Consider the following 27,409-nt stretch of genomic DNA (forward strand, 5'->3'; position numbering starts at 1 on the left):
AATGAATGAACGTAATTGTAGTTTTAGTAGAAGTTTTGTATTCGAGATTTTTTTGCCTCTCTATTTCATCTATTATCATACGGTATTATGCTCATCGAGCGAAGAAAGCATAAATAATTTTTAGTAAACATAGGGATCATATTGTTTCAGCGCTGAATTATGCATGGTAAGATGTACGAGTTTAATCTAACTCTATTGTTTTTTATTGACGAGTACAAGTATTTTATGCAGATAACTTTGAATTGAAAAAGATATATTTTTTACGCTGTAAATTGAATGCAACATATGACGTACCTGTAAACTGGACCTGCTAACTAGAGTGTGTTATATGATAAGCTTACATGTATGAATCACACTCGCACTAAGATCTGATTGTTAATTCTCCCCTCTAGCTGCTACACATTTTCTTGTAAGTAGCTTACGAGAATTTGGTGTTCAATCAAGGTAACAACTTCTACCTGATCAGTTAGAGTATTCTCATAACCTATTTGCTGGATAATGTATGGATATTGTAGGGAGAAGTTACTTGTTAATCACCTCTGGGAGTTAAAGGGTTAATTATGACCTGTTGGAGGACAGATGCATAAATGATGTCACCATTAACAAATTGTTGCTTTATTATCCTAGAAAACAAATATTTTCGGTGTTACTGTTTGTCTGTTCAGTGATAGATTGTAGATCATATCAAGGTGTAGTAACAACATCAGTGACTGACTTGGCTGCACCTGGAACATTATCCAGGGCTCAACACCAATGGTAACCAACTAGCCACACTGACTAATAAGAATTCAGTTTTGGCTAGTAGTTTTCAGTTTTGTAACAGGTGCTGTTTGTCTACTATCGGGAGACGTAGGAAATGGTTCTTGAGGAGACACAGCAAAGCTTTATTTTAGGTTGTCATGATCAAGCTCGTCTAGAGAATGACGTGAGGATCTCAATACACTCACTGAAGAATCATGCGGTCGTTGTATCACAATCAAGTGTTACGTGACTTATGAAATAACACGCTATTGATAACATATTGTAACAAGTTTCCCCCAGCCAGTTTGGCTTGTAAATAAACTGAAACTGTTGTAACATCTAAGTTATCACTAGCTACTTGGCTAGTAAGTTGAAAAGTTAGCATAAAGCGCTGAAATGAAAAGATTTCTCATATAACACAAGTGCAAAGTTGTAACGTGGGTGCAAATTACGACTATTGGCTTGTGCAATTTTTTTCTTTGAAAAGTTTATATACTTGTGCTTATTAACACCAAATTGCACTAAAAAAATAAAGTTATTACCCATACTAACTCCCATGAGTGACCAAGACAAAATATCTCCTTGTAGTATCAATATAATATCAAGCAGAAAAGTGACAACAATAAATATATCTTATTAACCAAGTGCGAAGGCCATACTGGGAGAATATCGACCCGAGGTCTTGACAGTATGGACCGAGCACAGCAAGGTCCATACAAAAAAGACCGAGAACCGATATTCTTCCAGTACAGTCCTGAGCAAGCTTGGTTAATAAGAGATTTATTATACAACTGAAGTTCAAAGGGACACAAGTGCAGTATCATTTGGCACCATTTTGGACAGTGCCCAGTCCAATACTGAGAGAATATTGACCAGCAATAGAGCATTTTGATTGGTTGATTTTAGTTATTGGCCCTCTGACTACCCAAGTCGTGTAATAAAGAAAAATATCAATTAGGGAGGTATTAGTTGATCCAATACAAGGCTGTTCTCTAACAGCACCCGGTGCCCCCTGGCGCCTTACTTTTGCTCTTAGCTTGGGAAACTCGGAAATTTTAGTTTTTTCATACAAAGCATATGCTGGGCACCCTGGATTTCAAAGTTTCAGAGCACTGGGCTCCATTCAATTTTCCTTAGAGCGCAGCCTTGCAATACCAAATTATTTAAACTAACATCATAAAAATTTTATGGCAGACAGGAAGGAGAAATTACTGGCATCTTAAGAGTGAAATAGTTAAGTATTGATTCATCCTTTTTGCTCTTGTCTATTATGAAGTCTCAAGGTGAGAACTTACCAAACACCATCCAGAAATATCTGCAACTTCTTCAATCACGAACAGAGAATGCTGAAGAGGAAGTGAAGGAATGTGGGATAATCTTGGAAAAATTACCCCCTGGTATGTTAGAATCTGCTGTTTTCTGTATTCTTTTTGTTAAATGATATATGTTCACACAGACTAATGACTGATTAAATTTAGTCAAGCATGCTTGTCCTTGGTTTTTACATACTTTCTGAGTTTGTATTTTGAGAACCCTCACATTCAGTAAATGGTGAATTGCACATAGGATGGGGTAGTTGTGAAACAGTTAGACAAAAATCAAACCTTGTCATGTGTTGTATTTTATGTGAATAGAAGTACATATTTATGTTGTGTGCTGTCTCTCCACAGGGATATCAGTGAAAGAAGATGAAGCTTTGCTCTCACAGAAAATAAAGGAAGAACTTGGAGATGATTATACTGAAAATCCTCTTGTTATTAGAGATAGGGTTAGCAGATTGATTCTATTTTTGTTTGGTACTGCACTTTTCTCTTCTTGATTGCAAATACCCTTTTGGTACATGTAAAGCTTGCAAAACACCTGGCGATTTTATTTGTAAATTGTGCCTGGTGTAGAGATTGTGATTTTTACTGATTCCAGCAATTGGCATAGAAAATTACCTATATGCCTGACACACTAGCCATCACTGATTTTGTATGCCAATCACAGTGATCAAATTTGCCATGATTGGTAATTAAAATCGCCAGGTGTGTCACTGGCATTAAAGCAGCCATAGGTATTCATTACTTCCTTCACCCTTTAACTCCACAAGTGACCAAGACAGAATTTTTCCTTACAATAACAGCACAATGTCAAGCAGACATTAGTAATGAGAATAAAGAAAAATATCAACTTAAGGGGATTCTTAGTTGATACAATACTAAATTCTAGAAACTAACTTGATAAGAATTGTATGGCAGTTGTACAGAGAATTTCTATTAAGATCTTGGAAATGAGGGTTAAGGCAACTAACCAGTTGTATTTTGTGATGAATTAGGTTTTGTCAGAACTTGAACAGATAGAGCTAAAAGAGGAAAGGGAAAAATCAATAGGAGATAATAAGAATGAAGAAGATAATCAGTTTGCCTTGGATATTGTTAGACCAGGTAATAAATTTGTAAGATAATTTGGTTTTACCAACTGAGTTGAAAATGGGAATTGGCCTCTGTAAAGAGTTTCAAAGCTGATGTTTTGAGCATGAGCCCTTGGTCAGAACGAATTGAGGAATTCTGGGTTATGTCTGTTTATATGTAGAAAATGGAGCTACATACCTTCTATTGGTGGGAACTCAGTCACAAGAAAACAGATTAGTTCAATGATAAAGCATTTGTTGATACTGGAGGAATTAGAGTGCCCATATGAAAGATAAATTTTTGTTCTAGAGTTTTGCAGCTTTCAGAACTGCCTGGACATAAGGACAGGCTGCAGACCAACATACGCAACTTAGAATGATCAGGGAGATTTAAGTGTCAAGGGACTGGTTTCAGATGCATCCTTATCATTCCTTTTTGCGTTGCGGCGATGTTCTCAGAATCAGTCACCTACAAGACATCTTTCTGTTTCACCAATGTATATCTTTTGGCAATTACACGTAGTGCAAATTGTGCAATGGGTGACATTGGCAGAGGTGTATGTTACTAAAAATCATCAGTTAATTGTTACATTGTGAATGTAACTTCAGCGGTTTAAAATCATTTACTAGCCATCATCGAAGAAATTCAAGCCCTTGAGGAAAATGCTAAACAAAAGTTAAGGGATTTAGAAGAGAAGCAAGCCAAGAAAGATCGGCAGAGAGAGTTATGGTATGAAGAAAGAAGGCAACAAAATGAAGCGAGACGTGAAAGAGAGCAAGAAGCTCGTCATGAGAGACAAGTGCAGTTTGAGGCTGCTCAAGAGAGGCTACATAAAGAACAAGAGGTATTCCGCATAAAAAAAAACATATTCTTTTACTTTAGGTTCGTTGGTGACTAAAAGTTCAAAGGTTCATGCAAACTAAAATAACATCCTGACTAGTGTAATGCAAATTACATGATGGATGTCACATTTTTTAACACAGAACAGTTTTAATTTATAACATAACCAAAGTAAAGCGCGCGCTCTGATTGGTCAATTTAGCATTCCCCATTTGCCCATGGGTGTACGCTGCTGATGTGAGCAAATGCAAAGACTATTTTTCCATGCGCGCTTGTTTTTTTTGGTCGCATAAGCTTTGTTAAATAAAAGGGAACTCTTTAGCTACAATGTGTCAATGTTATGTTATAAAACAAATGGTAAACACCACAGCATACACTATTGAGTTATGGATGCACTTGGGAGGTTTGCTAAGCACTCAAGAAGCTAAAGTAGCTCAAGGCTATCCCCTCGAGCGACTCTTACGCTTCTTTTGTGCTTAGCAACCTCCCGCGTGCATCCATAACTCAAAAGTGTACACTGTGGTGTTTACCATTTGTTAATTGTTAATGACGTTTTACTTAATGATTTGTGTAAAGCAGCTGCAAAGGTCTGTGTACATTGCACTCATATTGCCTTTGCTATACTTGACTAAGGTTCTCCAAACTAAATTGGAGGCAGAAGCCAGGGAGGAAGAGAAGAAACTTCAAGAAATGGAGGAGCAATTCCAGGTAACACTAAATCAACTCGATTGTGTCGTTCAATAAGAATTTTTCTTAGCTCAGTTATATTGTATATATAAACTACACACAACCCACAATTTGCTTTGACAAAGGGCTAACACTTGAAAAGTCAGCTTTAGAGTCTCCTTGCAGTGGCTAGTTCACATCATCAACTCAGTTAAAAAGTTAGAGCAAATCATCTTGCAAAACCCTTCATACATAGGTTAATTGGCATACATACATACATAGGTTAATTGACCACTCTCCTTAGGGGCTTTTCAGGGCCAATACCCACCCATCCCACCTAGGGGAGGACATCCACCACACAGTAATCTCGTGCGTGGGAAATTAACGTCTCCTACCCCTAACCCTGCAGGAGACGGGGCCTACGGTTTATTCATCCTTATCCGAGAAGACTGGAATATCTATCCATTTCTTGATTACAGAAAGGTAGCAAATTCTCCTCACTTATTATAAGACCGTGATCATTACACAGCATCACAGTTTCTTTTGAAACTAATAACCCCTTTGAAATTTCTCTAGACTAGTACACAACTCAGAAAGCATAACTTGTAAACCTCTCTTGTCTCTAAGTTAAGTTACCACAAAGAAATATTACAGATGATTCATTTGATTACACTGTAGATGGAGATTAGGACAATAGAGGAAGAAACAAGGAAACAGAGTGAGGCTTTGGCAAAGACAAAGGTAGGCATGATTGTAATTTTCACCTTTGTTAAACGGTCATGGTCACCCTTTACTAAGTTCTGACAGCCTGTTTTTATTGTCTTCCACCTGTATTAAACGGTCACTGAAAACAGAACCACTCAAATAAGGCTAAAAATAATCTTCCAGGTAATGTTCTGTACATGCTTCTCTCCCAAAATCAAAGTAAGCAGTATTTTTGGTCAAGATTCTGTACATTAAGTGGTCGATTATGGTGTAGAACGGCGTTGTTTTCCGTTTTTTTATATAATTATATACCCCTAAACTGTGGAACCGGTATTAGACTTGAACCTGTATGAAGCAGTCACCCCACCATTCTCTGCTTTTGACCACTTAACCCTTTACAGCCTAACATCAGTATGCATATTCTCCATACTGTTCTCTATACATTTCCCAAGGTGCTGACAAGGAGAATTTGTTTAACAATCAAGAGCTTGTTGGGTTGGTGATCATTTCGTTTATTCTCCTTACCTTAATGTGATTCAGGGGTGATATTGTAAGGAGAAATTAGATGCTGGTCACTCTTAGGGTTTAAATGGTAAAGACACGTCTGACTGCAGACAAAATCAGATGTGGTGGCCAATTCACATTACCAACACAGTTGATAATTGAAAACAAATTTATCTTGCAAAACATGTCACTTTTTATAACGATGTTGATTGTCAGACGTGTAAATCAATGCCGTAGATTGGCGAAAGCTGTGAAAACTAAATTATTGTAGCTTACTTGGCCTCGCTTGATTTACATGTCTGACTTTATAACACTATGCTACACAAAGAAAACATCCAACGCTTGATAAATGTTGATTATCCTTCTTGCTCATATTAAAGTTTTGCCTCTCACATTATTTTTACAGAAAAAGGAAGAAGAATACCAACTTAAAAAGCAGGAGGCTGCTGCTACTAAAATACAGAAGTTTTACAAAGGCTTCAGGTATAACGTTATGACTATAGCTATTGGAAATGTAAATTGTTTTTTTAAAGACGTGTATTCAAAGTGTAGTGATTAGTAACAATTCTATAAATCAATTTGTTGATGTAGAATAAGGAAAGAGTTTCAGCCATTATTGGAAGCCAAGAAGTTGGAAAGGATAAAGAAGAGAAATGAAGAACTCGACAGGATTGAACGGGTTGAAAGAAAACTCAAAGAGGAAGCTGAGAAAAAGAAAATTGAAGATGAACAGCGAAGGAGGGATGAACAGCGAAGGAGGGAAGAAAAGGAGAAGAGCCAGAGGCAAGAAGAAGAAAGAAGGAAGCAAGAGGCAGAAGAGAGGGAAAGGAAATTGAAAGAAGAGCAAGGATTAAGAGAAGAGAAGCAAAGAAAGATAGAAGAGGAAAAAAGAAGAATCGAGGAAGAGGAAAGGAGGAGAGAAGAAGCCAGGAGAAAAAAAGAGGAAGAACAAAAACAGAGAGAAGCTGAGGAGAAACAGCAGAAAATTGAAGAGGAAAAGAAAAAGGAAGAAGAAGAGAAAAGTAAGAGAGAAGAAATACAGAGGAAAATTGAGGTAGAAAAACAAAGGATAGTTGATAGGAGAGAGGAGGAAAGAAAGAAAAAGGAGATAGAAGAAAAGAAGAGAAAAGAGGAAGAAAGGAAGAAAAAGGAGATTGAAGAAAATAGGAGAAAAGAAGAGGAAATAGAGAAAAAGGAAATGGAAGAAAATAAGAGAAAAGAAGAAGAAAAAAAGAGAAAGGAGATGGAAGAAAATAGGAGAAAAGAAGGAGAAAGAGAGAGAAAGGAAATGGAAGAAAAAGAGATAAAAGAGGAGGAAAGAAAGAGAAGGGAAGAAGAAGAAGCAAAACCCTCTGCAGGATTGGCATTAACGAAAGAACTTGAGGCGAGGAGACTGCACTGGGTGAAAGAACATACTCCTTGGAGGTAAATTAAACATAATGTCATATTTTTTAGCATTGATGATGTTTCAGCAGTTTACAGAGTAAGTTCAGTACAATTAATTTCGCAAACCAGCTTCAGCTGTACAACATCGAACTGACTGATTACATTTTGTATTGTGCGCTAATTAGTCTGCAAAGTTATTAACAAAATATTGTCTTGGTTTTCACAGCACAGTATCCACATCAGAGGAGAGAACTCATCCTGTAGCAATGAAGTCAAGACCAAGGTAATTTTGAGGCATGTTTGAGGAATGTTACTTTGGAAAAAATAGGAATTGAAATGGGAAAATTAAACCAGATGGTATGAAGATCCCTTTACTCTCTAACATAAGTATGCATGTTTTTCCTTCTGTATTACTGTTTTACCATACGTATCCTGTGGTACTGACGAATGAAGAGAGTTTGTTTAAAAATCAAGAGCTTCGTGATTTGGCGATAATTCCTTTATTTTCATGACACCAATGTTTGACGTAGCAATGAAAGGGTAATAGGATATAAATAGGGGGAAAAACATTTTCACAGATAACAAATGACTTCTTAAAACAAGTTCAAATTTCAATGAATATACATGTAAGTTGAATAGGTTATTAAATAGCGGTTTCCTATTTTTCTCAAAAAACTAATCTTCACTTCTCCCTAATTATCCCTTTACAGAAGAGTATTTTCTGCCGGCAAACATCTTCCTGCATTAACTGAAGAACAGCTTTTGATGTCATCTCCTCCCTGTACTCCTCTCTCTAGAGTAAGTAGTGCGCTACTGTTCTCCAGCCTGTTAAACAGGTTAAACAGGCATTGCTTTCAAAATCGTGAGGATGTTTTAGGAGAAAAATATTAGAACACGATGGAGAGTGCTTATTTTTTCAGGTGAATTGCATAGTGCTGAACAGCCTTCCAAGCTGTAGTATGCAAGGGCTTAGTCAGTGTCCAGAAGTGAGGTCTTTGTCACTTCAAAACTGCGGATTGTTGGCAGTTGAAGGTTTAGACAAGTGTAAGGAACTACGAGAACTTCATTTACAGGTGAACAACTCAGTCTCAGTCCTCAGCAATTTTCATATTCCCAGGGCAGCCAAGCGATGCCAAAACAGATAAAGGGCTTTTGTAAAAATACAAAGTAGTGTACGATATAAAACATAGTTTGAATTGACGATAAAAGAGGAAAGGCGCGATATAATGTATAGAGAAAGAGAAAACAATATTGTGTCTAAAACTCTTTTAAAACGCTCTGTCCTAAGAAGCAGCAGAACTCTGCTCGCCTCTAAGCCAGAACAACGTTCGCACATGCGCAAATCTTTGATCTCCGTATTTGGTTGTCATGGTTACATTTAAACACGCTCTGTGCACAATAAATCCTTGGAACAGAATTGTTGGTGATTGGGTTGGGGTTACAAACTCAGACTAAACTGTTTTGCACGAGTGCGACATTTCTCTCGTGAAAACCTTCTTCTTTGTAGCTTTATCTCCCCCTCCTTTTCAATCAAAATTTCCTCATCCACTTTGTGGTCTACACAATGTACAGAAACTCTTAATTGCAAGATTGACGAGGGTGGGAGGGGTGGGGGAAAAAAAAAGGCTTATGTAAGAGGTTTAGCTGCTCTTAGGGTTTTAATTCTAAAAACTGAATTTTATCTTAATACATCAGTTTTTTCTGAGATTGTAAATAGATTGATTTTCTCTCATACACCAACGAACTAACCCATAGACTCTTAAAAATCAGTACCCTGGTTACACAGGCAGTGATGCGTCATCTTTTTTCCTCCACTTTCATTTCAGAGTAACAACATTGAAGCAGTCAACCTAAAAGATCTTTCTAAGCTGGAAGACGTATCTCTTGCCAACAACAACCTATCCTCTGTACATGGATTACAAGGGATTACTGCCGTTATGTCTTTGGACTTGAGAAATAACAAGATCACTAGAATTGGTAAAAATGAAGAAATAAAATCATTTATTTTATGATTAGTACCGTTCAAAGGTAGCAGCGGCATATCGCGTGACGCGTCACGTTCCGCGTAAGACAAATCTCATTATTCGCGACATGCATCTCGCTCCTCACGACTTGAGTCTCCAGGACTGGAAAGTCCTAGAAAAAGGCTACAGGTCCTGGAAAGTCCCGGAAATCTTCTCAACTCAAGCAGTAAAGTTTTCCGAATTTACGTTATAAGAAATGTATGTAGACCGTAAGGAGAATTGATTTTGAAATCTTGGGAATAAAAGGGTTTAAGGTGAAATTTTGGAGTCCTCAGTGGAAAAATCAATCTGATTCTTGAACGAGTCCTGGAAAAGTCCTTGAAATTTGTTTCTGAAAGAGGGTATGAACCTTGCATTTCGTATTGGAGGCCGTCGCAATTACGTGAAGTATCCCAAGGTAAACGTTAGTCTGTTTACAGACGTTGTAACGATTGTAACTAATCGATATCCTTGAGAAAAGGACTCCCTGCTTATTTTAAAAGTTCTTCTGTTTGGTTTTGTTAGAATGTACCATTTAAGAGACAACTGTTTGCTTTCCACAAACATAGTGCTGTTTCTGTCTTGTGCAGGTGATCTAGCATTCTGCAGGTGGCTTCAGGAACTTCTCATGGATAATAATCAACTCATAAACACTAAGGTAACATGAAGCTGGAGATGTCGTGGGAGCCTTCTCTAACAAAAATAGCAAATTATTGATTGGTAGACCTTATGTTATACTTATAACAACCAAAGTAAAGCGCGCACTCTGATTAGTCAATTCAGTGTCCACCATTTGCCAACGGGTGTACGCTACTGACGTTAGCAAACGAAAGACTAGCTTTCGCGCGCTAGTTTTTCCTGGTCACGTAAGATTTGTTAAATAAAAGGGATCTCTTTTGCTCCAATTTATCAATATTGTGTTATAAAACAAAAGGTATACGGCACAGCATACACTATTGAGTTGTGGATGCAGTTGGGAAGTTTGCTAAGCACTCAAGAAGCTGAAGTCGCTATCGGCTATCGCCTCGCGCGACTCTTACGCTTCTTTCGTGCTTAGCAACCTCCCGCGTGCATCCCTAACTCAAAAGTGTACGTTGTGGTGTTTACCATTTGTTAAGTGGTACGCTAGAGTCAATAATAAACGTTTTCTTTAACAGGGTTTGTCTAACCTCGCGAGACTTCAGCATCTGAGTCTTGCCCACAATCACTTGGCTCGAGTCAATGAGATAGACAACTGTATACTGCTACAAACGTTGAATCTACGAGCAAATAATTTACTAGAAGTAAGTGGATTTCATCTTTGAAAATGGTTACATTGATAACTTATCCTTTCATGCGATAAGATGATTTGGTTTTATCAAATGTAAATCGGCCACGTTTCGAGCGTTAGCCCTTCTTTGTTCGCTCTGACGAAGGGCTAACGCTCGAAACGTCAGCTTTTAAACTCTTTACGGGGGCCAATTCACATCATCAACTCAGTTGATAAAACCAAATCATCTTGTTACACTCCCCCACCGACACAGCACCACAGTTTCTTTAGAAACATGCCCCCTTCTTTCATGCGATAGTTTGCCTGAAAATAATTCTTTTATTCTATTACAGCCTCCTCGCGTTGTAAATAGTGTTCTCTTGAGAGAACTTCGACTTGATGACAACAGCATCTCTTCCTTAGATGCTTTGTCGACTGTATGGCTGCCTTTGCTTCAGATTCTCAGCGTCAGTCAAAACAGGTAAGAAACAAGAAGACCACAGAGATATTTTACTCTAAATGGTGCAAGGGTCTGAATGCTTCATGTAATTCCTCATTAAGTTGTCCAACCCGCTCGCCCCCCTTAGTATGGAGCGCTTTTCGATTGAGTGTTGCAAAACCAGAACTAAAGAAATCATGACGGAGAGTAAGAACAAATTTCAAATCAGTGTCGGAAGTAATCCGTGTTTTTATTATATCCCTGGCAGCGCCTGCGGGCAATATGACTCGAGCCCGTCTTGCCCGCTCGGGAGTGCCCGCTTTGACCCCGCGTTAAAAGAAGAGAAGTGCGTGGAGCGCACTTACAAAGTTCGTAATTCTTGGACAGTGTCGGTAATGAAGTCGCAAAAAAACGGCAGAAGACAGGTAGAACAGAGAAAACATAAAATACTCTCGTTGATTTGTTGTGCTACAACCACAGTTGGCTCTCGAAATTAACAACTCATTCTTGATTCTTAATAAAGCGAAATATTGTCGTTCTCATAGACCTCAACTTCGTCTTGGTCCATAAAAAAGCAACACGTTTTCATTCAAGCAAATTAGATTCATTTTCGCAAGAATGGTTGAGAACCAGGCCTCGTTTTGAAAAAAGAAGCCAAGGGTAATTCGTAAATGGCCTATTCCACTTTGACCCGGAAACAGTGGGCAAGAAGAGCCACCTAGGGGATTGTCTTCTCCTAAATTCCCAGTGTTATTGCTATCATCATCATTATCATTATTATTATTATTATTATTATTATTATTATTATTTTTATTAATACTAAATTACGGATGACTCTCGACTTTCATTTGTAGCTTTCTCCGCTATGGTCACGTGGTGCATGTCTATTCATTAGGTTCCAGGTTCTCATCTGTACTCCTACTTACAATAGGACACGTTTCGGTGTACGCCTAAGAACACCGTACAACAAACCCAATAAGGTCACACTGCTGATCCAAATCGAGACTGAAGATAATTTTGAGTGATTGCTCATAGCGCCCGTAGAAGCTTATGGCTGTATTTTGATTTCAGTCATCCAGTTGTCTTCGTAGGTTATTGAGGTTTTCATCGATATTTCGTGTCTGTTTGTAGCATATCTCGGTTAGCGCCCCTTGATAATTTGATCATGATGGAGTTTTTGGATATCAGCAACAACCTAATATCAGGTATGAACATTGCAACACAAACTGTAAATTTTGCCCGCTCTTTTAGTGGCTTCTAACTATGAGAGGCGGCTGCATGTGCAAACTACGTTTGTTTCGAAGACTTGCTGTTTTTAACTGTTGTTGTTTCCTTGTAACACCCGTTCCAAAACTTGTTGACGTGGTTGATTGTACAGTAGAACTATTTTAACTGCACACGAGCTTCAGTAATGCATAATTTTCTATGATACGAACATGCACGAAGAAAATTGTAGCTAAGGTGGTCGTGTGAATGTCGTGTTCTACTTGAAAATCCTTGTTTCTTTCATTTTAGTCACCTGTCCTTTATGTTTTTATTCTAAAAGTGATATTTTCTCTTGGTCTTCTTTGCTTTGGCAGTGAATTTGCACCCAGCAGAAAACTACTCAAAATATTTCGACGCGTGTGTAGTTTCTTTCTGCAGACGCCTTTATTTAGTAGAAACTAGCGCAGGTCTGGTGGATATCGAATGCAGGCAGCTTTCACCATCTTGCCGTTTTCATCCTTATCTGAAGCGATTCTGCACTTACCTATTGATAATATTGATAATATTAATAATATTAATAATAATATTATTAATATTAATATTAATAATATTAATAATATTAATTGATAATATTGATATTATCTTACCGTTTTCATCCTTATCTGAAGCGATTCTGCACTTACCTATTGATAATATTGATAATATTAATAATAATAATATTATTAATATTAATAATATTAATTGATAATATTGATAATATTATCTTACCGTTTTCATCCTTATCTGAAGCGATTCTGCACTTACCTATTGATAATATTGATAATATTAATAATATTAATAATAATATTATTAATATTAATATTAATAATATTAATAATATTAATTGATAATATTGATAATATTATCTTACCGTTTTCATCCTTATCTGAAGCGATTCTGCACTTACCTATTGATAATATTGATAATATTAATAATATTAATTGATAATATTGATAATATTATCTTACCGTTTTCATCCTTATCTGAAGCGATTCTGCACTTACCTATTGATAATATTGATTACATAAATTTCTTACAGACACTGACAGTCTTCTCCACGGGCTTAAAGACTGCAACAGAATAACAACATTAAAGGTTGCAGGAAATCCTGTTTATGAAGATCCTAATTGCAGGTATTTTGTTCTGCATTCATATTCTGTTTGCGAACATAAATTATTGTATTCGAAATAGAATAAGAAAGGTGAACTTCGTAATGGGCCTTGCTCACCATAGAGTCTCTGTGAATCCATTGGTAGCGCATCGGAGCGCAGAATCCGAAGGTCTGAGGTTTGATTTCTCATGGAGACTCAGAATTTTTTCTTTGTCCCACGCTCGTGACAAGACGAAAAAACATCTTTCTCTATTAATTGCTGTAGCTTATACTGACTGAGAGATCAAATCATCTCCACAGAACCTTGATACCGGAATACCTGCCAAACCTAAGGAATTTGGATGACGAGATTCTGCACCAGGAAAGCGAAGTAAGAAAACTAAAAATAAACTGAACTGTTTCCATAACCTTGATTGACATTTTCATTGAATAACGATTCCTTACACATTCTTACTAGCTTGCCATCGGCGTTTTCTTTCATTACAGGTTTCAGCTGAGAGTCAGGCTGTGTTCCTTGAAATGTGTCAGAACCAACTCCAGTCTCAGGATAATTTAAAGGCCAAGCAAGAAAAAGAGCTAAGGTAGGTGGCTTTGAAACAAAACATACAAGGTATGGTGAAGCCACGACGTAACAAACAGTTGAGTTTCATTGTGATTGATACCCGCTTGTGTGCATTTTGATTGCGCTGAGAGCCAGAGTGAAAAGAGTTGAAATCAGACGTTTTGACTAGAGTTTGTTTGTATTTAGGGAGTTTATGACTGTATACTAATATATATGCACTTTTATACAACAGCGACAATACGGACGCAAGAAATCCAGAAAGTGTTGTAAGAAGACTACGCTTAAAGGTAAACCGGTTAATTTGACTATCTACTACTTTGTAATGCGAAAATGAATTGTTTTGAGGAAAGGTGAAAGGTTTTTGTTCTTCGATGAGTAGGTCAAGAGATGTTATTTTATTTCATTATTTTAAATTACTTAGTTCTCCATTTGTTGTTGCTGTCGTTGTTGTTATCATTTATAGTAATGATGTTTTCTTTGCTTTGTTTAAATGCCAGAGTCAACACAACCAGGAAAGATTTGAATTGGCGGTAAAACACTTGCTTGAACACGAAAATTTCAGTCCAGAAAACGCGTGTTGTATAGCTAAGGAAGACAGAACTGTGGACAGTGATAGAAGCCGAGAAGAGAAAGCGCAGCTGCGTCAGCAACAGCTACACCATCCACAGCTGCATCAGCTGGGAGCAAGGAACAAAAAGGAAGGAAAAACTAAACAGTCATTAGATGTGGTGTAAGTTGCACAATAAAGTAAATATCTGAATGTGGTGTCACTGCGAAGTGTCATAATCCATTGCAGTAAATATTGAGAGGATGTGGCGCAGTGGGTAATTTGGCTTGGAATTCTGACTCCGCCTTAACATGATTTCTTATTGCGCGTTTTTAGACGTTGTGCCTAACTTGACGGGTGATAATTTTGATGAACCCCGCCGAATGTGACGGAACATGGATACTGAGCAGCCGCTGAGTTAAAGCGACAACTATTTTTGTTTAAACAGGGCACAGCAAGATGCGGCTGCAACCAAGATCCAGGCACTGTGGAGAGGATGGTACATCAGGCATTTGATTGATGTCAACACCACCAAAGTAAGTTCATTGTGCTACTGACATTAAAAAATATTATAACTGTTTGTTAAATCCAGCAGGTTAGCTGGGAAAAGGTGTTTTATAGCTTGCGTCTTTCGCTCAAGACGGCGTTCGGTACGATCGCAGATTAGAACCTGCTCGAGCGTTAACGAAGATGCCTAGGGAACAATAGATTGGATAAGTCCGAACAAAGTCTGAACCTTCTGTTAACAAATCTGTCTAGAGTGGATTAGATTGGATAACAAAGTGCAAACATATTTGAGTGATAACAAAGATGGCTATATTTTGTAACACTTTTGGAAGTTAGAACCAGTTTTTATATTTATAAAAAGATTTCTCATCAAATGACAAAAAGAACTGGAAGACCAAAACACTTCCATCCTCCCCTTAACATGATCAACAATTTGTTTTTCTTTATTTACAGTGGCTCGCAGCTGTCACCATCCAGTCAGCGTGGCGGGGCCATTTGGCTCGTTCGCAACTCAAGAAACAACCTAGGGAACCATGGGATCCAAAAAGGAATTCTGCAGCCACCATAATTCAGGTGAAGACAGCGGCACGAGTGATTCTTTTTGCTGGTGTTAATAATAAGTTTGCGCAGTTTTCAGAGAGTGTCAAAAGTAATCCTAGATCCAACTGTGGTTAGTCTAGAAATTGCGCGGTCCCTTTCAACAAATCACATGCAAAACCAAAGGCAATCGCCTTTTCCCGCTTTTAAAGAAGTTTGCTTGTTTTTTACCATAAATTCTCAATGTCTTCTTTTTTTATTTTCCTTTTCCATGGCTGGCCGTTGCAATAATAACCTTTGTGTTCGGTTTTGCGGCACTCGTCTGAAATGCGCTCTAATAAGGATGGTTTTGGTTTTTAGATAAAAGGCTTTCTGCACCCTCCCCCCCCCCCCCAAAAAAAAAGGAAAAGAAATTTAACCAATTAGTCATGAGTATCTTCAGAGTCCCCACCATAATTACTCTTGTTTACTGAAATACCAAATGATTCGTCTTTCTCGACCAGGCGCATTTCCGTGGTCAGCGGGTTCGTCGTCGGCTGAATGAAGCTCTAAGGGCAGCTCAGTTTTACGATGATGATGAAGAGGAAGAATTTGATTATGATGAAGAAGTGGATCTGACGGCTTTCGAATTTGACGAAAACGTTTTAGAGCAAGGATGGACACCAAGTGAAACTCCACAACTTCCGTCCAGGTATGTATGTTTAACCCCTAAGAGTTAAACATACATACTTCGCTCCGACGAAGGGCTAACGCTCGAAACGTCAGCTTTTGTAATCGTTACGGTGGCCAATTTACCACTTCAACTTTGTTCATATATCCAAATTATAACCCCTAAGAGTGACTAGCATCTAATTTCTCCTTACAATATCACCCTCCGAATCTCTCATTAAGGTCATGAGAATTAGGGAAACGATCACAAACTAGAGATGCTCTTGATTGTTAAAATAAAATTCTCCTCGTCAGCACCTTAGGAAATGTGAACAGGAGAATATGCATTCTGGTGTCAGGGTGTGAAATGTTTGGCGGAGAAAACTTAAGTGGTTGCTTCTCATCTGTGACTTGGTTTACCGTTTTACTGTTAGTTTAGAATTTGTAGGTAGGGGACAACCTCGTTCCCAGGGTCTCTCATGAGAGACCCTGGGAACGAGGTTAGGAAAGGGATTGATTGACAAGGTGATAATCAATTGTTGGTTTTTGGATTGTTTTTCGAATCGGATACAAAGTGCTTTTATTGGGTCTTTCGATTTTCCATGTCTTTCTGGTAGTTTTCCTGGCTGTTGCCTCATGGAAAAACCACCCTCAGTATCTGTGAACCCCTTATATTTAACAATTATTCGCCGAAGGCGAGGTGAATATCGTCGAATAATCCTCGAGACGAAGTCGAGGGGATTATTCGACAATATTCACCGAACCTGAGGCGAATAATTTTTTTAGTATAATTTCGGAGCTGAACAACAGAGAAATTTCTAAAATCATAACATTTTAGTAACATTTATTAACTTTTTATTTTAACATTTTATATAAACCGCGTGGAGCGGTTTATATAGCATCATATAAGGAACCGCTCGACCAATCAGATTGCTGGAAACTCTGCTCAGCTCTGAAATTATACTAAGACACCATAACATCAATATGCATATTCTCCATACTATTCTCTATACATCTCTTTGGGCGCAGACAAGGAGAATTTGTTTTACAATCAAGAGCTTGTTTAGTTGATGATCATTTCCTTTATTCTCGTTACCTTGATGTGTGATTCAGGGGTGATAGTGTATGAAAAAAATAGATAATAGTCCCGAATAAAGGCTGATAGTTTCGAAAGAAACTGTTTGGGGCTGCGTCGGTGGGAGTAACGAAATAATTTGGATATATCAACAAAGTTGAAGTGGTAAATTGGCCACCGTAACGATTACAAAAGATGACGTTTCAGCTTTTGTAATCGATACGGTGGCCAATTTACCACTTCAACTTTGTTGATATATCCAGATAATAGTCAGTACTGGGCGTCAAAGGATTTACGGAAAGCCTCTTCAAAATCGAGATGTCTACTATCGTTGGAATGGGTATCGAATTTTAGTTAGTTAATTATTTTGTTATCGCCTTCGCTGTAAAACAAAACCATTTTCTTTGAGATTTTGACTTAGCACCTGGCATAATGTCTTCTCCAAAAGTCAATATATGACTTCTAAGACAAATGAAAATAGTAATCACGCGTTTGGCGAACAATTTTAACTCTCATAAAAAAGCAGAGTTTATTTTTACTAACTTGAACGGCTCTGATTTGTGTTCAAGGGGACCAGTGTTGAAATCACCAGGGAAACCAGTGAAGGTATGGGTAAGAGGCAACCATTACCTGTAATTGTCTTCAATCTGTAACTCTATAACAACTAGAATTAGGAGACCATGAAGTTTTTGTTCATTTTAAAAGAGTTATCTTGCAAGTTAAAAGCATCGGAACTTTTGAACAATTTGTTAATAGTTTTGTTTTGTGATCTACAACTGGAATTGTTGTAAAGCCCTATATTTCAAACACCATAGGGTACAACAAACATATGAAATACATATATATGAACTGCGGTTATGAAACGTATATGCGCACGATCCTTCGCAGTAAAGCACTATTTAAGCAATAGTGAAAATCAGACCTGAAAATAATTCAGGCCTGTACGGGATTCGAACCACTGACCTCTGCGATACTAGTGCAGCGCTCTACCAATTGAGCTAACAAGCCAACTGGGAGCAGGCCATCAAATTAATTCGACATAAACCCGTAGATGATAAATCAAACAACAAACATATGAAATACATATATATGAACTGCGGTTATGAAACGTATATGTGCACGATCCTTCGCAGTAAAGCACTATTTAAGCAATAATGAAAATCAGACCTGAAAAAAAAATTCAGGCGTGTACGGGATTCGAACCACTGACCTCTGCGATACTAGTACAGGCCTGAATTTTTTTCAGGTCTGATTTTCACTGTTGCTTAAATAGTGCTTTACTGCGAAGGATCGTGCACATATACATACCATAGGGTACATTATTTGGCTTAATAACGTAGATCAATTAAAGTTTGAGACTAAAGAAACGGTTTCTAATTTGTGATCGTTGAGATGGAATTGTGGGAAATTAAGAGATACGAGGAAATGAATATGTGGCTACGCTCACCTTGTCTCTTTCTCCTTTGATAATTATAATAAACGCGGTCTTTATTTTCACAACACTTCTTCACTCACATATAGACACATCTCGAAAAGAATTCCAGAGCTGCCTTCCAACTTGAATCCACGGCACCAAAACCTCGTCAGGCCTGGCGGTCAGCAGATTCACCCATTACCCATGTCAGTCAACAGCCTGTTGGCAAGGCAACCATAGATCACGACCAGATGTCAATGACTTCAGGCGTGCAGAGTCATTTGTCACATCGCGCAGACGAGCTGAGTAGTGAGTGGTAAGAATGTGATTGATGTTCAAAGAAAGGGTTTTTCTCTCTCATTCCGTTTTTTATCTATTTTTGAAAGCCTTTAAAGCTTCACTGAAAGTGAGTACTCAGTTTGAGCAATGAATTTTCCTTCCACGCGAGGGTCTTCCCGCGGGATTCGACTCGTATGAACATACATACATACATACCTACCTACCTACCTACCTACCTACCTACCTACCTACTTACCTACCTACCTACCTACCTACGTACGTACGTACGTACGTACATACATACATACAAACAAACGTACGTACGTACGTACATATCTTTATTTGAAAAGTCGGTTAAAAAAATTTGGCAACTTTACAGCTGATGTGGACCTACTATATTATCTACGTAAATAAGATAAATAAACCTAGAGTAAAGTGTGAAATGAGAAACAGAATGAATTTAAATATTGATGTATCATAATAGATCAGAAATAGTAGAAATTTGAATTCTTATTATAAACAATAGAGCCACCTCCCTTTCCAAAATTTATGTTTACAACGTCATTTCTTTCCTTTTTAAGCCTATTTTTAAAAGCAATTGGATTAGAAAGGTGTGTTAAATTATCTGGTAGGGAATTCCAGGCAATTGCTGCCCTGTGTGCAAAACAATTCTGTTTACGCATGTCTTCATATACTAAGATCCATTCATTGTCTCTGATTAGTATATAATTGGGTTTGAAATAAGCCCGTTAATCAGAGTCTTGCACAGAGGGGTTAAGCTTGGACTTTTGTAGGTTCCAGTCACGCTCCGCCTTATTACGGGGAAATCATTAGCGTTTGTAAACTTTAATTACGCCCATGTTATGAACACTAAGTATTATTACAACTATTACTTACAGGGGTTTCCGAAGTTCTGAGACAGCTGAACTGATGATGAGAAGAGCAAAAAAGATGAAATATAATTCCGCGAGAAGGAAAAAGCTGCTAGGTATGTTTTGAAGACCAATTTCTTCAGAGAAGAGAAAAGGTAGTTTAGAAGTAGTTTGTGCAGTTTTTCCTCAAAATACCTTTTATGAAGAACGTTTTTTCTTCGCGGACGCCATTTTTTTGCGTTTTTTCAGAAGAGCGGAGGAGGCGGGAAACGAGCACGAGGGGCACGCGAGGGCGAGACTCGTGTGAGTGAAGTGGCTCGAAAAGGATAACGCTTCACTTTTTTTCACCACCTCCCTTCTTGCACGTGACACACTCCTCGCGTTCGCCACGAGCCTGCCTACATACGTCCGAAAAACGCAAAAATGACGCCTCTCCCGTAAGCTAAGTGCTAAATAGATAAATTGTGGTGTGCACTGAACGTTGTAAAACATTGGCTACGATTTGGAGCAAAAAAGATGAGTATCTTTTAATACCAGGAAGGATTCAAACCTCACCCAAGTCCGATCTTGAGGTCGAATGCGCCACCAACTAAGCCTTTGGTTTATTTATTCATTATTGAATTTATCTTTTGTTATTATTTTTTTATTTTCATAAGATCCCAATAAACGTCTAGCCTTGTTTAAGAAGCTAGAGGAAATCAATAAATTACAGGAGGTGAAACCACCGCCTACAAGGAGACAACCACCAAACAGAGTGGAATATTTTGCAGGTGAGGATTGACGCTTTCAAAAAAAACTTAATCTGATAATTTTGGAGACGAAATGTTCGGATTTTGCATCTAACTGCAACATGCACGTGTGGAAATAGATTTGTTTGATTAAAGACAAGAGGTAGCTGTTTCTTTTCTTTCAGTGGTTTTTTTTTCTTTGTTCGTTTTGTTTATGGTCTGCGGTGAGGTAAAAACAGCGGTCAAACATCGGACATGCATAAGGAGATAAATTTTAGCCTGTGGGCCAATTTCCCGCGCAAAATTTCCAAGGAAAGCACGAGAAGCAACCGCTGTCACGCAAAATGTGCGAAAGAAAAATGAAAAGTTCACAGAAGTCTGCATAAGGAAACAAAAGTAGGGGGAAGGAAGACTCGAGACTTTTCGAACTCGAAGCTTAGTTAATTACAAGTATCCTGTAGAGTTACTATTTTGTGTTTTGAGGTTTTTTCACAGAAAAAATCTACGCTTTAAAATAGTACGACTCATTGACTGTTTGGCTATTTAAACCTCTTGTTAGATCTCTTGGTCTGAAAATGTGCCATTTAAGCATTACAAAGTTCGCACCTGCGCTGACGTTTGACCACTGACTTGGTGACTTGGTGACTTTTTAACACCGCAGACCAAGGAACGGCAAGCAGTTTTGATCATCACACGGTCAAAGGCAAACATGAGAATCAGAATAATAAAAAAATTGTAACAGATGCTCGAGGGTAGATGTTTAACGAGGGCCAGGTGTTAGAAAATCTGATGTGGAAATTAAGTTTTGTATGTCCAATTTTCACAGAGTTCAACAAAGGAAGAATTGAAAAAGGGTTGCGATAACCATCTAATGCCATTTTAAACGTGTTATTTTTGCGTTAATTAATATTCTGTTCTCTTCAGCCCGTGAAGCTATGGCAAGTCATCTGAATTCCACCTCCCCGGCCACGGAGAAGCAAAATAGAGAAAAAATGACCTACAGGTGATCATTTATTTTAGTTATCTTCAACCTTTGCTGTAGATAAATTTGCTTTGTTTTGTTTTCATCAGATAATAACATTTGAAATTCTCATAAATCAACGCAACGATCATGGGGTAACCTACACAACCGGCCTTTTTTTTTCTTTTGCGTTTTTCAGTCGAACAGAGCCAAGCGCAAGGCGAGCGCTAAGTGTGAGTCACGCTCGAGGTGAGGAGTGCGAAAAAAAGAACTTACTTTTTTTTTGGCGCTCCCATCTTCGCGCGTGACAGAGCATTTAGGAACAATGGAGGAAGAATTTAGGAAGTGCTCCTCATGGTTGGGGCGACTACCTTATGCATGACAATGAAACTTCTCTTTTTAACATTCCTCGCCTCTTTTTTCGCCTTCTCCGGTTTACTTCGTTTACTCCGTGAATTCATCTTGTCCTGTCGTGTCATTTGAAAAGATTCCAACACTCAATTCCTGTTGTATGACTTGCCTCAACGTGTGTACGGTTTCTAGTTGGGTCTACAGGCAGGCCGTTGTTCACGAAGACGAAGAGAAAAACATCATGGCCGACCGAAAGGAATACTCTCCTGACAACAGAGCCAAGAAAACCTCGCCACAGAAGTAAGAAACAATGTTTCAGAAACCTATAAAAGCACAGTCTTTGCATAGCCCCATAACTCTTTCAAAAGGGGCACGCAGTTGTGTACGCGTTTGGCTCAGGAACTTTGCTCGTAACAAACGTAACCAGTAACCCTTAAATTACAAACCTGTTCCCTAATAAAGCGTTTTACTGCTTCTTTAAAAAAAAAAAAAAAAAAAAACGGGACTGATTTGGTTGAAAATGTGCTGTGACTTGAGTCAGAAGTCCAAATTTCTGACTCTTTTGCTCTTTATTTTTGCCCTTGTTTGCTTTACCTTTTACGAATTGTAGAGGTTTTCGCATTTCGATCGGCTATCGTGAACCACAAACCAAAGTAATTACATAGACCAATCAGAATTAAGGGAAAATGACCCGTGAAGCCAACGAGAACTCAAAGTAAAAAGAACTGGCGGCTGAAGCGCGGGAAAATGAGGTGAACCAAGACTAAGACTGGGTTTGGTTGTGAATCTGATTGGTTAATGAAGTGGTACAAGTTTTCTGCACCAGTCGTAGAGGGAAAAAAGCGAAACCAACGTAATCACATTTAACAATTATTCCACGAGCGCGCGTTGGATATGAGATGATAGATAGCCAACGAGGCGCGTAGCGCCGAGTTGGCTATAATCATCTCATATCCAACAAGCGCGAGTGGAATAATTGTTTTATTAAAGACGTTAACTTAAATTATTAAATTTTATTAAATTTAGCTCCCTTTTAATTTTAAGCTGATACGTACGCTTACCATATTCGTAGATTATGGTATATTGGCTGATATACCATAATGGCTAAGCCAATAAAAAGTCTTGAATTGCATTATCCAATGATCTAGTTTTTAATAATAAAAATTATTCTATTGCTTGATGTAAAACTAACTCTTGGAAGTCGACCAGCGGTAACGTTCACCCCATTAGATTAGTGAATTGAAGAGAAAAACATTTCTTCCGCGACAGCCGACTCAGTCATTTTTTTATAGTGTAACCAGCGTAACCTCTCAGAATTGAAATTATTTTTGTTTTCTTCTTCATTAGAAACAATCGCTCTCCCGTCAATCTCCCCAACATGGACCCCGTGGTTCTCTCTGGACGCACCCTCCCTCTGATAGTAAGTTTTGCTTCTCTCAATTTCGCATTGTTTGAGTCTGGTCAATAAAGGAAGTTAATGCAGAGGAAGGATCAATTCTTTTTAATAGTGAAACTCTATGACTTTTCCACCTTCATCGCCTTAGATCGATTTTATGCCAGGCTAAGTTCTTTTTCCCTTTTTTCGCAGTCGAGTCCACACTTTTCGCAATCCCTGGAACAATCGTCATCTGAGGGGCTCTCTCCAAGGAGGAATTCGTTTTCGTCAGGTGAACATTCAGTTATTGAGTATGATAAGCGAGAATCTGTCTCTTTGGATAATGGGAACTAGGGAACACGAGTATTTGGAATTGTTGTTTTTTGCGATGTAGGGATTGAAAAATGCTAAAGAAGTAAGAGGGACGCAAAATGTGCAGAGGGTGGTTTAGGATAAAAACGGTTAACATTGATTGAATTTAAGGGAAGGGTTGGAGTAAAAGTGTTAAATTTGGGGTTCATTCCTGATCTACAAATGGACTTTAACTGACAAATACTACGTGTTAGAAAAATTGTTTGAGGAAGGAGAAAGTAGAGATGCGAAAATCGCTGAAATCTTTGCCTTAATTCCGTGAAAGGTCGTTTTACAAAAGGCTTTTTGTGCGGTATTTGCTGGATCTAAAGTTGTTAGACTGACCATAATATCTCGTTTTTCTCATCGAGAAAATGTTTATTAAGCATTCAGTTTTCAGTTTTCAAGCGAGTTGTCCAATCGTTTCAATCCTTAATACGGTCAAACGGATGCCTGTGAACAGTCTGATAGAATTGGCAATTTAAAGTGGCTTTTCGCCAAAACCAAATACTGAAATTAGTTCAGTGGTGTTATAGGAAGGTGCTCCAGTTTTCTTATTAAACTCGCTTCCCTAAAGCCCTCGTTGTAAGGTCTGTTCATTCCTTATTTAGAGGGTCACGTGTGTTTTCCCGCCATCAAAACTCATTCCGTGCCCAACCTCCTAGCCAGGTCCTCGGTCATTGGAGAACAACCATCGAAAACAGAGAAAAGCAACAGTGCTGGGGCGAGAATTAACAGAGGGTCCAAAAACAAGAGGTGATGGTAGTAATCGTGCAGAGTGATCCTGTGGTTTACAACTACACTGCGACTGAACCTGTTGTGGACAGTGTTCAGCTACTTTGTTGAAGATCTATGAACTATTTCCGGGGGGGGTGGCACTGGGGCGTCTAAGCATCACAACCATCCGACATGTCTAAATTGTTATTACTTTTAATTAAATCAAAAATTTAAGAACCTAGAAAAATATCGTTTATTTATTAACGAGCAAGAGTCAGACTGTTATAAATCTATCTCTTGCACTGTAATCGGAATTTAAGGGAGTTATAGAATATGACACTGATTCTGCTGTACATTTAATTTATTTAATAAGCCATGTCGCCCCCAATCGCGTTGCTCTCAAGCTGAGTCATCTCGTCCTCGAGTGCAGACACGTCTCTTCCATTACGGTCACAATCAAGCAGAAACACTGAGATATCTCTATTTATTACTACTGGATCTTGGGAAGTCATATCATAAGCAAAAGCGAGAGTAACCAGTCATTCTGATAACGTGAAAAAAGCGTGCTTTATTTAAACTTTTCGCTAACACAACCAGCGAGTAAGTAACGTCCAGTACACATTATTTTAAAGTGCAGACTGAAACACTTCAGATCAGTAGCTTGATATTTAGCTCCTCTTTCTCTAAGAAATTAAGGCTTTAGAGTTCTCATGATCGTGATCCATGAGTGTAGGATTCTCGAAATCGAAGTTATTATTCGCAGCGTTGTTCGACTCAAACTCTACGAGTCCTACGCGATCCCCTCCCCGTATCACCGACTCTCCTTTGGCGACCCCAGAATGGTTTTGGATCTTCCTGCACAAATCTGTTGGCAAACGACAGAATTTTTCAGTTTGAACAAAACATTCATAGCACCAGTTATAAGATAACAAATAAGTTGGCCGCAGTTCTCATTTGACCCTTTACACCCTAACATCAGTATGTATATTCTCCATACTGTTCAACATACATTTCCTGAAGTGCTGACAAGGAGAATTTGTTTGAGAGTCGAGTTTCTTAAATTAGTGATCATTTCTTTTACTCTCGTGATCTTCATGTCCAATTCAGGGGTAATATTGTAAGGAAAAATTAAATGCTAGTCACTCCTTAAGGGGATGAATTTGAAAACGCAACCTACAAGAGCCTGCCTAGTAGGGGGTGGGGGAGCACCCCAACTACCGCGATTTGATAAATTGATCTAAGCTTAATAACGTGACAACTGTTACCAATATACCGACTGTAAAATTGTTTATTTGTCTCGTAAATCAATATACCGTTCCAACCGTTGGAGTGATATTGAACTCAGATCTTCTGATTTGATTTATTGGATGAAACGAGGCCGCAGTTTGCAAACATTTACAAAGCAAATATTAACCTTCTCCTCCAACCTACTTTGTCCTTTTTATTTTGAAATTTTTCCTCCCCCTTTCCATTATCTTGAATTTTTCGTGGGCCATGAAAGGAAATAGTATCAGTCGGGATATTATAGCTTTACAAACACAACATGATTATTTGTTCGCATTGCTAACTAATGCAAACTCACAACGGGTTCGCGAGATAGAAGCAATTTTAGATGAATGACGGAAAAACTAAAAAATAGTAAATTAAGGGTAAATCGTTTACTTAGCTTAAGGATTGAGAAGCTGTTACCTTCCCGGAAAATTGTCCTCTTCCTCTTCTTCCTCTTCTTCTTCTTCTTCTTCTTCGTCGAAGTCAAAGTTATAGTCATCGTTCAGATAATCAAGATTCCATCCTTTACCAGTGAAGGCATTAGCTGATACTTCTTTCTCGGCCACAAAATCTTTCGCTTTCTCTGGGTCGAATGTTTTTGAAACGACGGCCTGCAGAAATAGAGCAATGGAGCATGCTCCCAGTGCGAAGAGAACAACTTTGTTCATTTTGGCGCTCTTTTCTTAGTCAGCCCTTAATGAGGGAGAGGTTAACTTTGAAGGGTGGTTAGGTTACTCTCGTTTGATAGTTTTTCGTTGGGAATGGATCTTTTATACAAGCGTTACCATTGAAAAAAACATGCCTCACACTTGAAAATATTAGTGCTGCATCTATAGTTTATACGCTTCTAAAGCCAATCAAAGATCTCCGTTGATATTGACTCAAAAGTCGTCGCCAAAAAAAGAGAAGCCGTTAAAAAAAAATAGTTTATATCGAGTTTTAAATGTTAGAGTCACTTGCCAAAGCCATTGTTATTTCTTTCCTAACTTTTCTATGTTACGTATGATGCACGATCCTCTGGAAGAGTTACGAAGTTGAAAGATCACATCACTGTCACAAACCATAGCATTGCTTTATTCATTTTCTTGTTTATCAGCGTTTTCCTGAGTTGATATGGACACACGCGAGCTCTCGTTGAAACAGATACTGGTCGTCTGAAATTTTATCGTTTACCCGAGGTATTGATATCGACTAAGATACTTGATTTTTTTTGTGTAAGAACTCTGGACACGTAAATGCAGTTCTAGATTTAGCGTACTGATTCTGAAGGTAGCATTCACTAGCAATTACCATGTATATCTTTGCATCTCCATGTATGTAAGACACGACGCTCTTTTGGACAATATTATAACTTACGCGGAGCCGGCGACCGTTAGAAAAAGTAAAGAAAAGCCGCGAAGATTCTTTATGTCTGTTAGAATGCGACAGATGTACTTCAAACGTGGTAAGCGTTGACCTTTTATGGGTGGCCGTCACCGCCAAAAATACAAGCATAACAAATGGTTCGTAAAAAACAGAAATAATTCAGTCGTTTTTTGGGTAACGGCTAATCTTATTTTAAGAGATTTATTCGAAATACAAATCGACATGTCGCCTTTTGTGAAATGCAGTTCTAGATTTAGCATACTGATTCTGAAGGTAACATTAACTAGCACTGAATTACCATGCAATCAATCCATCTATGAAAGACACGACGCTCTTTTAGACAATATTATAACTTGCGCGGAGCAGGCGACCGTTAGAAAAATTAAAGAAAAGCCGCGGAGATTCCTTACATGTCTGTCAGAGTGCGACAGATGTACTTCAAAGGTGGCATGAGTTGACCTTTTATGAGCGGCCGTCACCGCCAAAAATACAAGCATAATAAATGGTTTGTAAAAAACAGAAATTATCCAACTGTCTTTTGGATAACGCTTAATCTATTTTATTCAAAA

General features: G+C 38.2%; 2 protein-coding genes across 8 annotated transcripts in view; one reads left to right on the plus strand and one right to left on the minus strand.

Annotated features, from left to right (window-relative positions):
• The window catches only part of LOC111323007 (uncharacterized), a 25,825-nt gene extending 275 nt beyond the window's left edge, over positions 1–25,550 (plus strand). Inside the window, exons 2-34 of one of the 6 annotated variants that reach the window (XM_022926261.2) lie at positions 2,018–2,138; positions 2,412–2,509; positions 3,059–3,167; positions 3,764–3,978; positions 4,608–4,682; positions 5,319–5,381; positions 6,256–6,332; positions 6,441–7,274; positions 7,462–7,518; positions 7,946–8,033; positions 8,156–8,308; positions 9,062–9,212; positions 9,829–9,896; positions 10,396–10,521; positions 10,841–10,968; positions 12,058–12,131; positions 13,211–13,304; positions 13,583–13,652; positions 13,769–13,863; positions 14,077–14,131; positions 14,342–14,574; positions 14,840–14,927; positions 15,352–15,471; positions 15,939–16,126; positions 17,728–17,770; positions 18,680–18,888; positions 19,751–19,839; positions 20,380–20,493; positions 21,376–21,454; positions 21,956–22,063; positions 23,111–23,183; positions 23,352–23,430; positions 24,101–25,550. In XM_022926261.2, the coding sequence (XP_022781996.2) occupies positions 2,018–2,138; positions 2,412–2,509; positions 3,059–3,167; positions 3,764–3,978; positions 4,608–4,682; positions 5,319–5,381; positions 6,256–6,332; positions 6,441–7,274; positions 7,462–7,518; positions 7,946–8,033; positions 8,156–8,308; positions 9,062–9,212; positions 9,829–9,896; positions 10,396–10,521; positions 10,841–10,968; positions 12,058–12,131; positions 13,211–13,304; positions 13,583–13,652; positions 13,769–13,863; positions 14,077–14,131; positions 14,342–14,574; positions 14,840–14,927; positions 15,352–15,471; positions 15,939–16,126; positions 17,728–17,770; positions 18,680–18,888; positions 19,751–19,839; positions 20,380–20,493; positions 21,376–21,454; positions 21,956–22,063; positions 23,111–23,183; positions 23,352–23,430; positions 24,101–24,249 (4,323 nt within the window). In that variant the 3' untranslated portion in view covers positions 24,250–25,550. Of the gene's footprint in view, positions 1–2,017; positions 2,139–2,411; positions 2,510–3,058; positions 3,168–3,763; positions 3,979–4,607; positions 4,683–5,318; positions 5,382–6,255; positions 6,333–6,440; positions 7,275–7,461; positions 7,519–7,945; positions 8,034–8,155; positions 8,309–9,061; positions 9,213–9,828; positions 9,897–10,395; positions 10,522–10,840; positions 10,969–12,057; positions 12,132–13,210; positions 13,305–13,582; positions 13,653–13,768; positions 13,864–14,076; positions 14,132–14,341; positions 14,575–14,839; positions 14,928–15,351; positions 15,472–15,938; positions 16,127–17,727; positions 17,771–18,679; positions 18,889–19,750; positions 19,840–20,379; positions 20,494–21,375; positions 21,455–21,955; positions 22,064–23,110; positions 23,184–23,351; positions 23,431–24,100 lie in introns of those variants that run through there. The other 5 variants (XM_022926264.2, XM_022926263.2, XM_022926262.2 and 2 more) reach the window with 5 other exon arrangements.
• Positions 24,755–27,400, minus strand: LOC111323008 (uncharacterized). Of its 2 annotated transcripts, XM_088735240.1 has the most exons (3): positions 27,023–27,400; positions 25,896–26,931; positions 24,755–25,071 (listed from the first exon to the last, which is right to left on the minus strand). In XM_088735240.1, the coding sequence occupies exons 2-3, from the start codon at positions 26,141–26,143 to the stop codon at positions 24,981–24,983; spliced, it is 339 nt and encodes a 112-aa protein (XP_088591366.1). In that variant the 5' UTR covers positions 26,144–26,931; positions 27,023–27,400; the 3' UTR covers positions 24,755–24,980. The 2 variants fall into 2 exon arrangements, with proteins under 2 accessions (XP_088591366.1, XP_022782000.1); XM_022926265.2 differs by having other exon boundaries at positions 25,896–27,400.
• Between the last annotated feature and the right edge of the window lie 9 nt (positions 27,401–27,409).

Source organism: Stylophora pistillata, chromosome 10 (assembly GCF_964205215.1).
Source record: "Stylophora pistillata chromosome 10, jaStyPist1.2, whole genome shotgun sequence".
NCBI classification, from domain to species: Eukaryota; Metazoa; Cnidaria; class Anthozoa; order Scleractinia; family Pocilloporidae; genus Stylophora; species Stylophora pistillata.

Coding starts and splice junctions, on each gene's coding strand:
- LOC111323008 (XM_088735240.1), bottom strand. CDS start 26,143: ATGAACAAAGTTGTTCTCTTCGCACTGGGAGCATGCTCCATTGCTCTA. Junction 25,072..25,895: donor GAGGACAATTTTCCGGGAAG/GTAACAGCTTCT, acceptor GTTTGCCAACAG/ATTTGTGCAGGAAGATCCAA.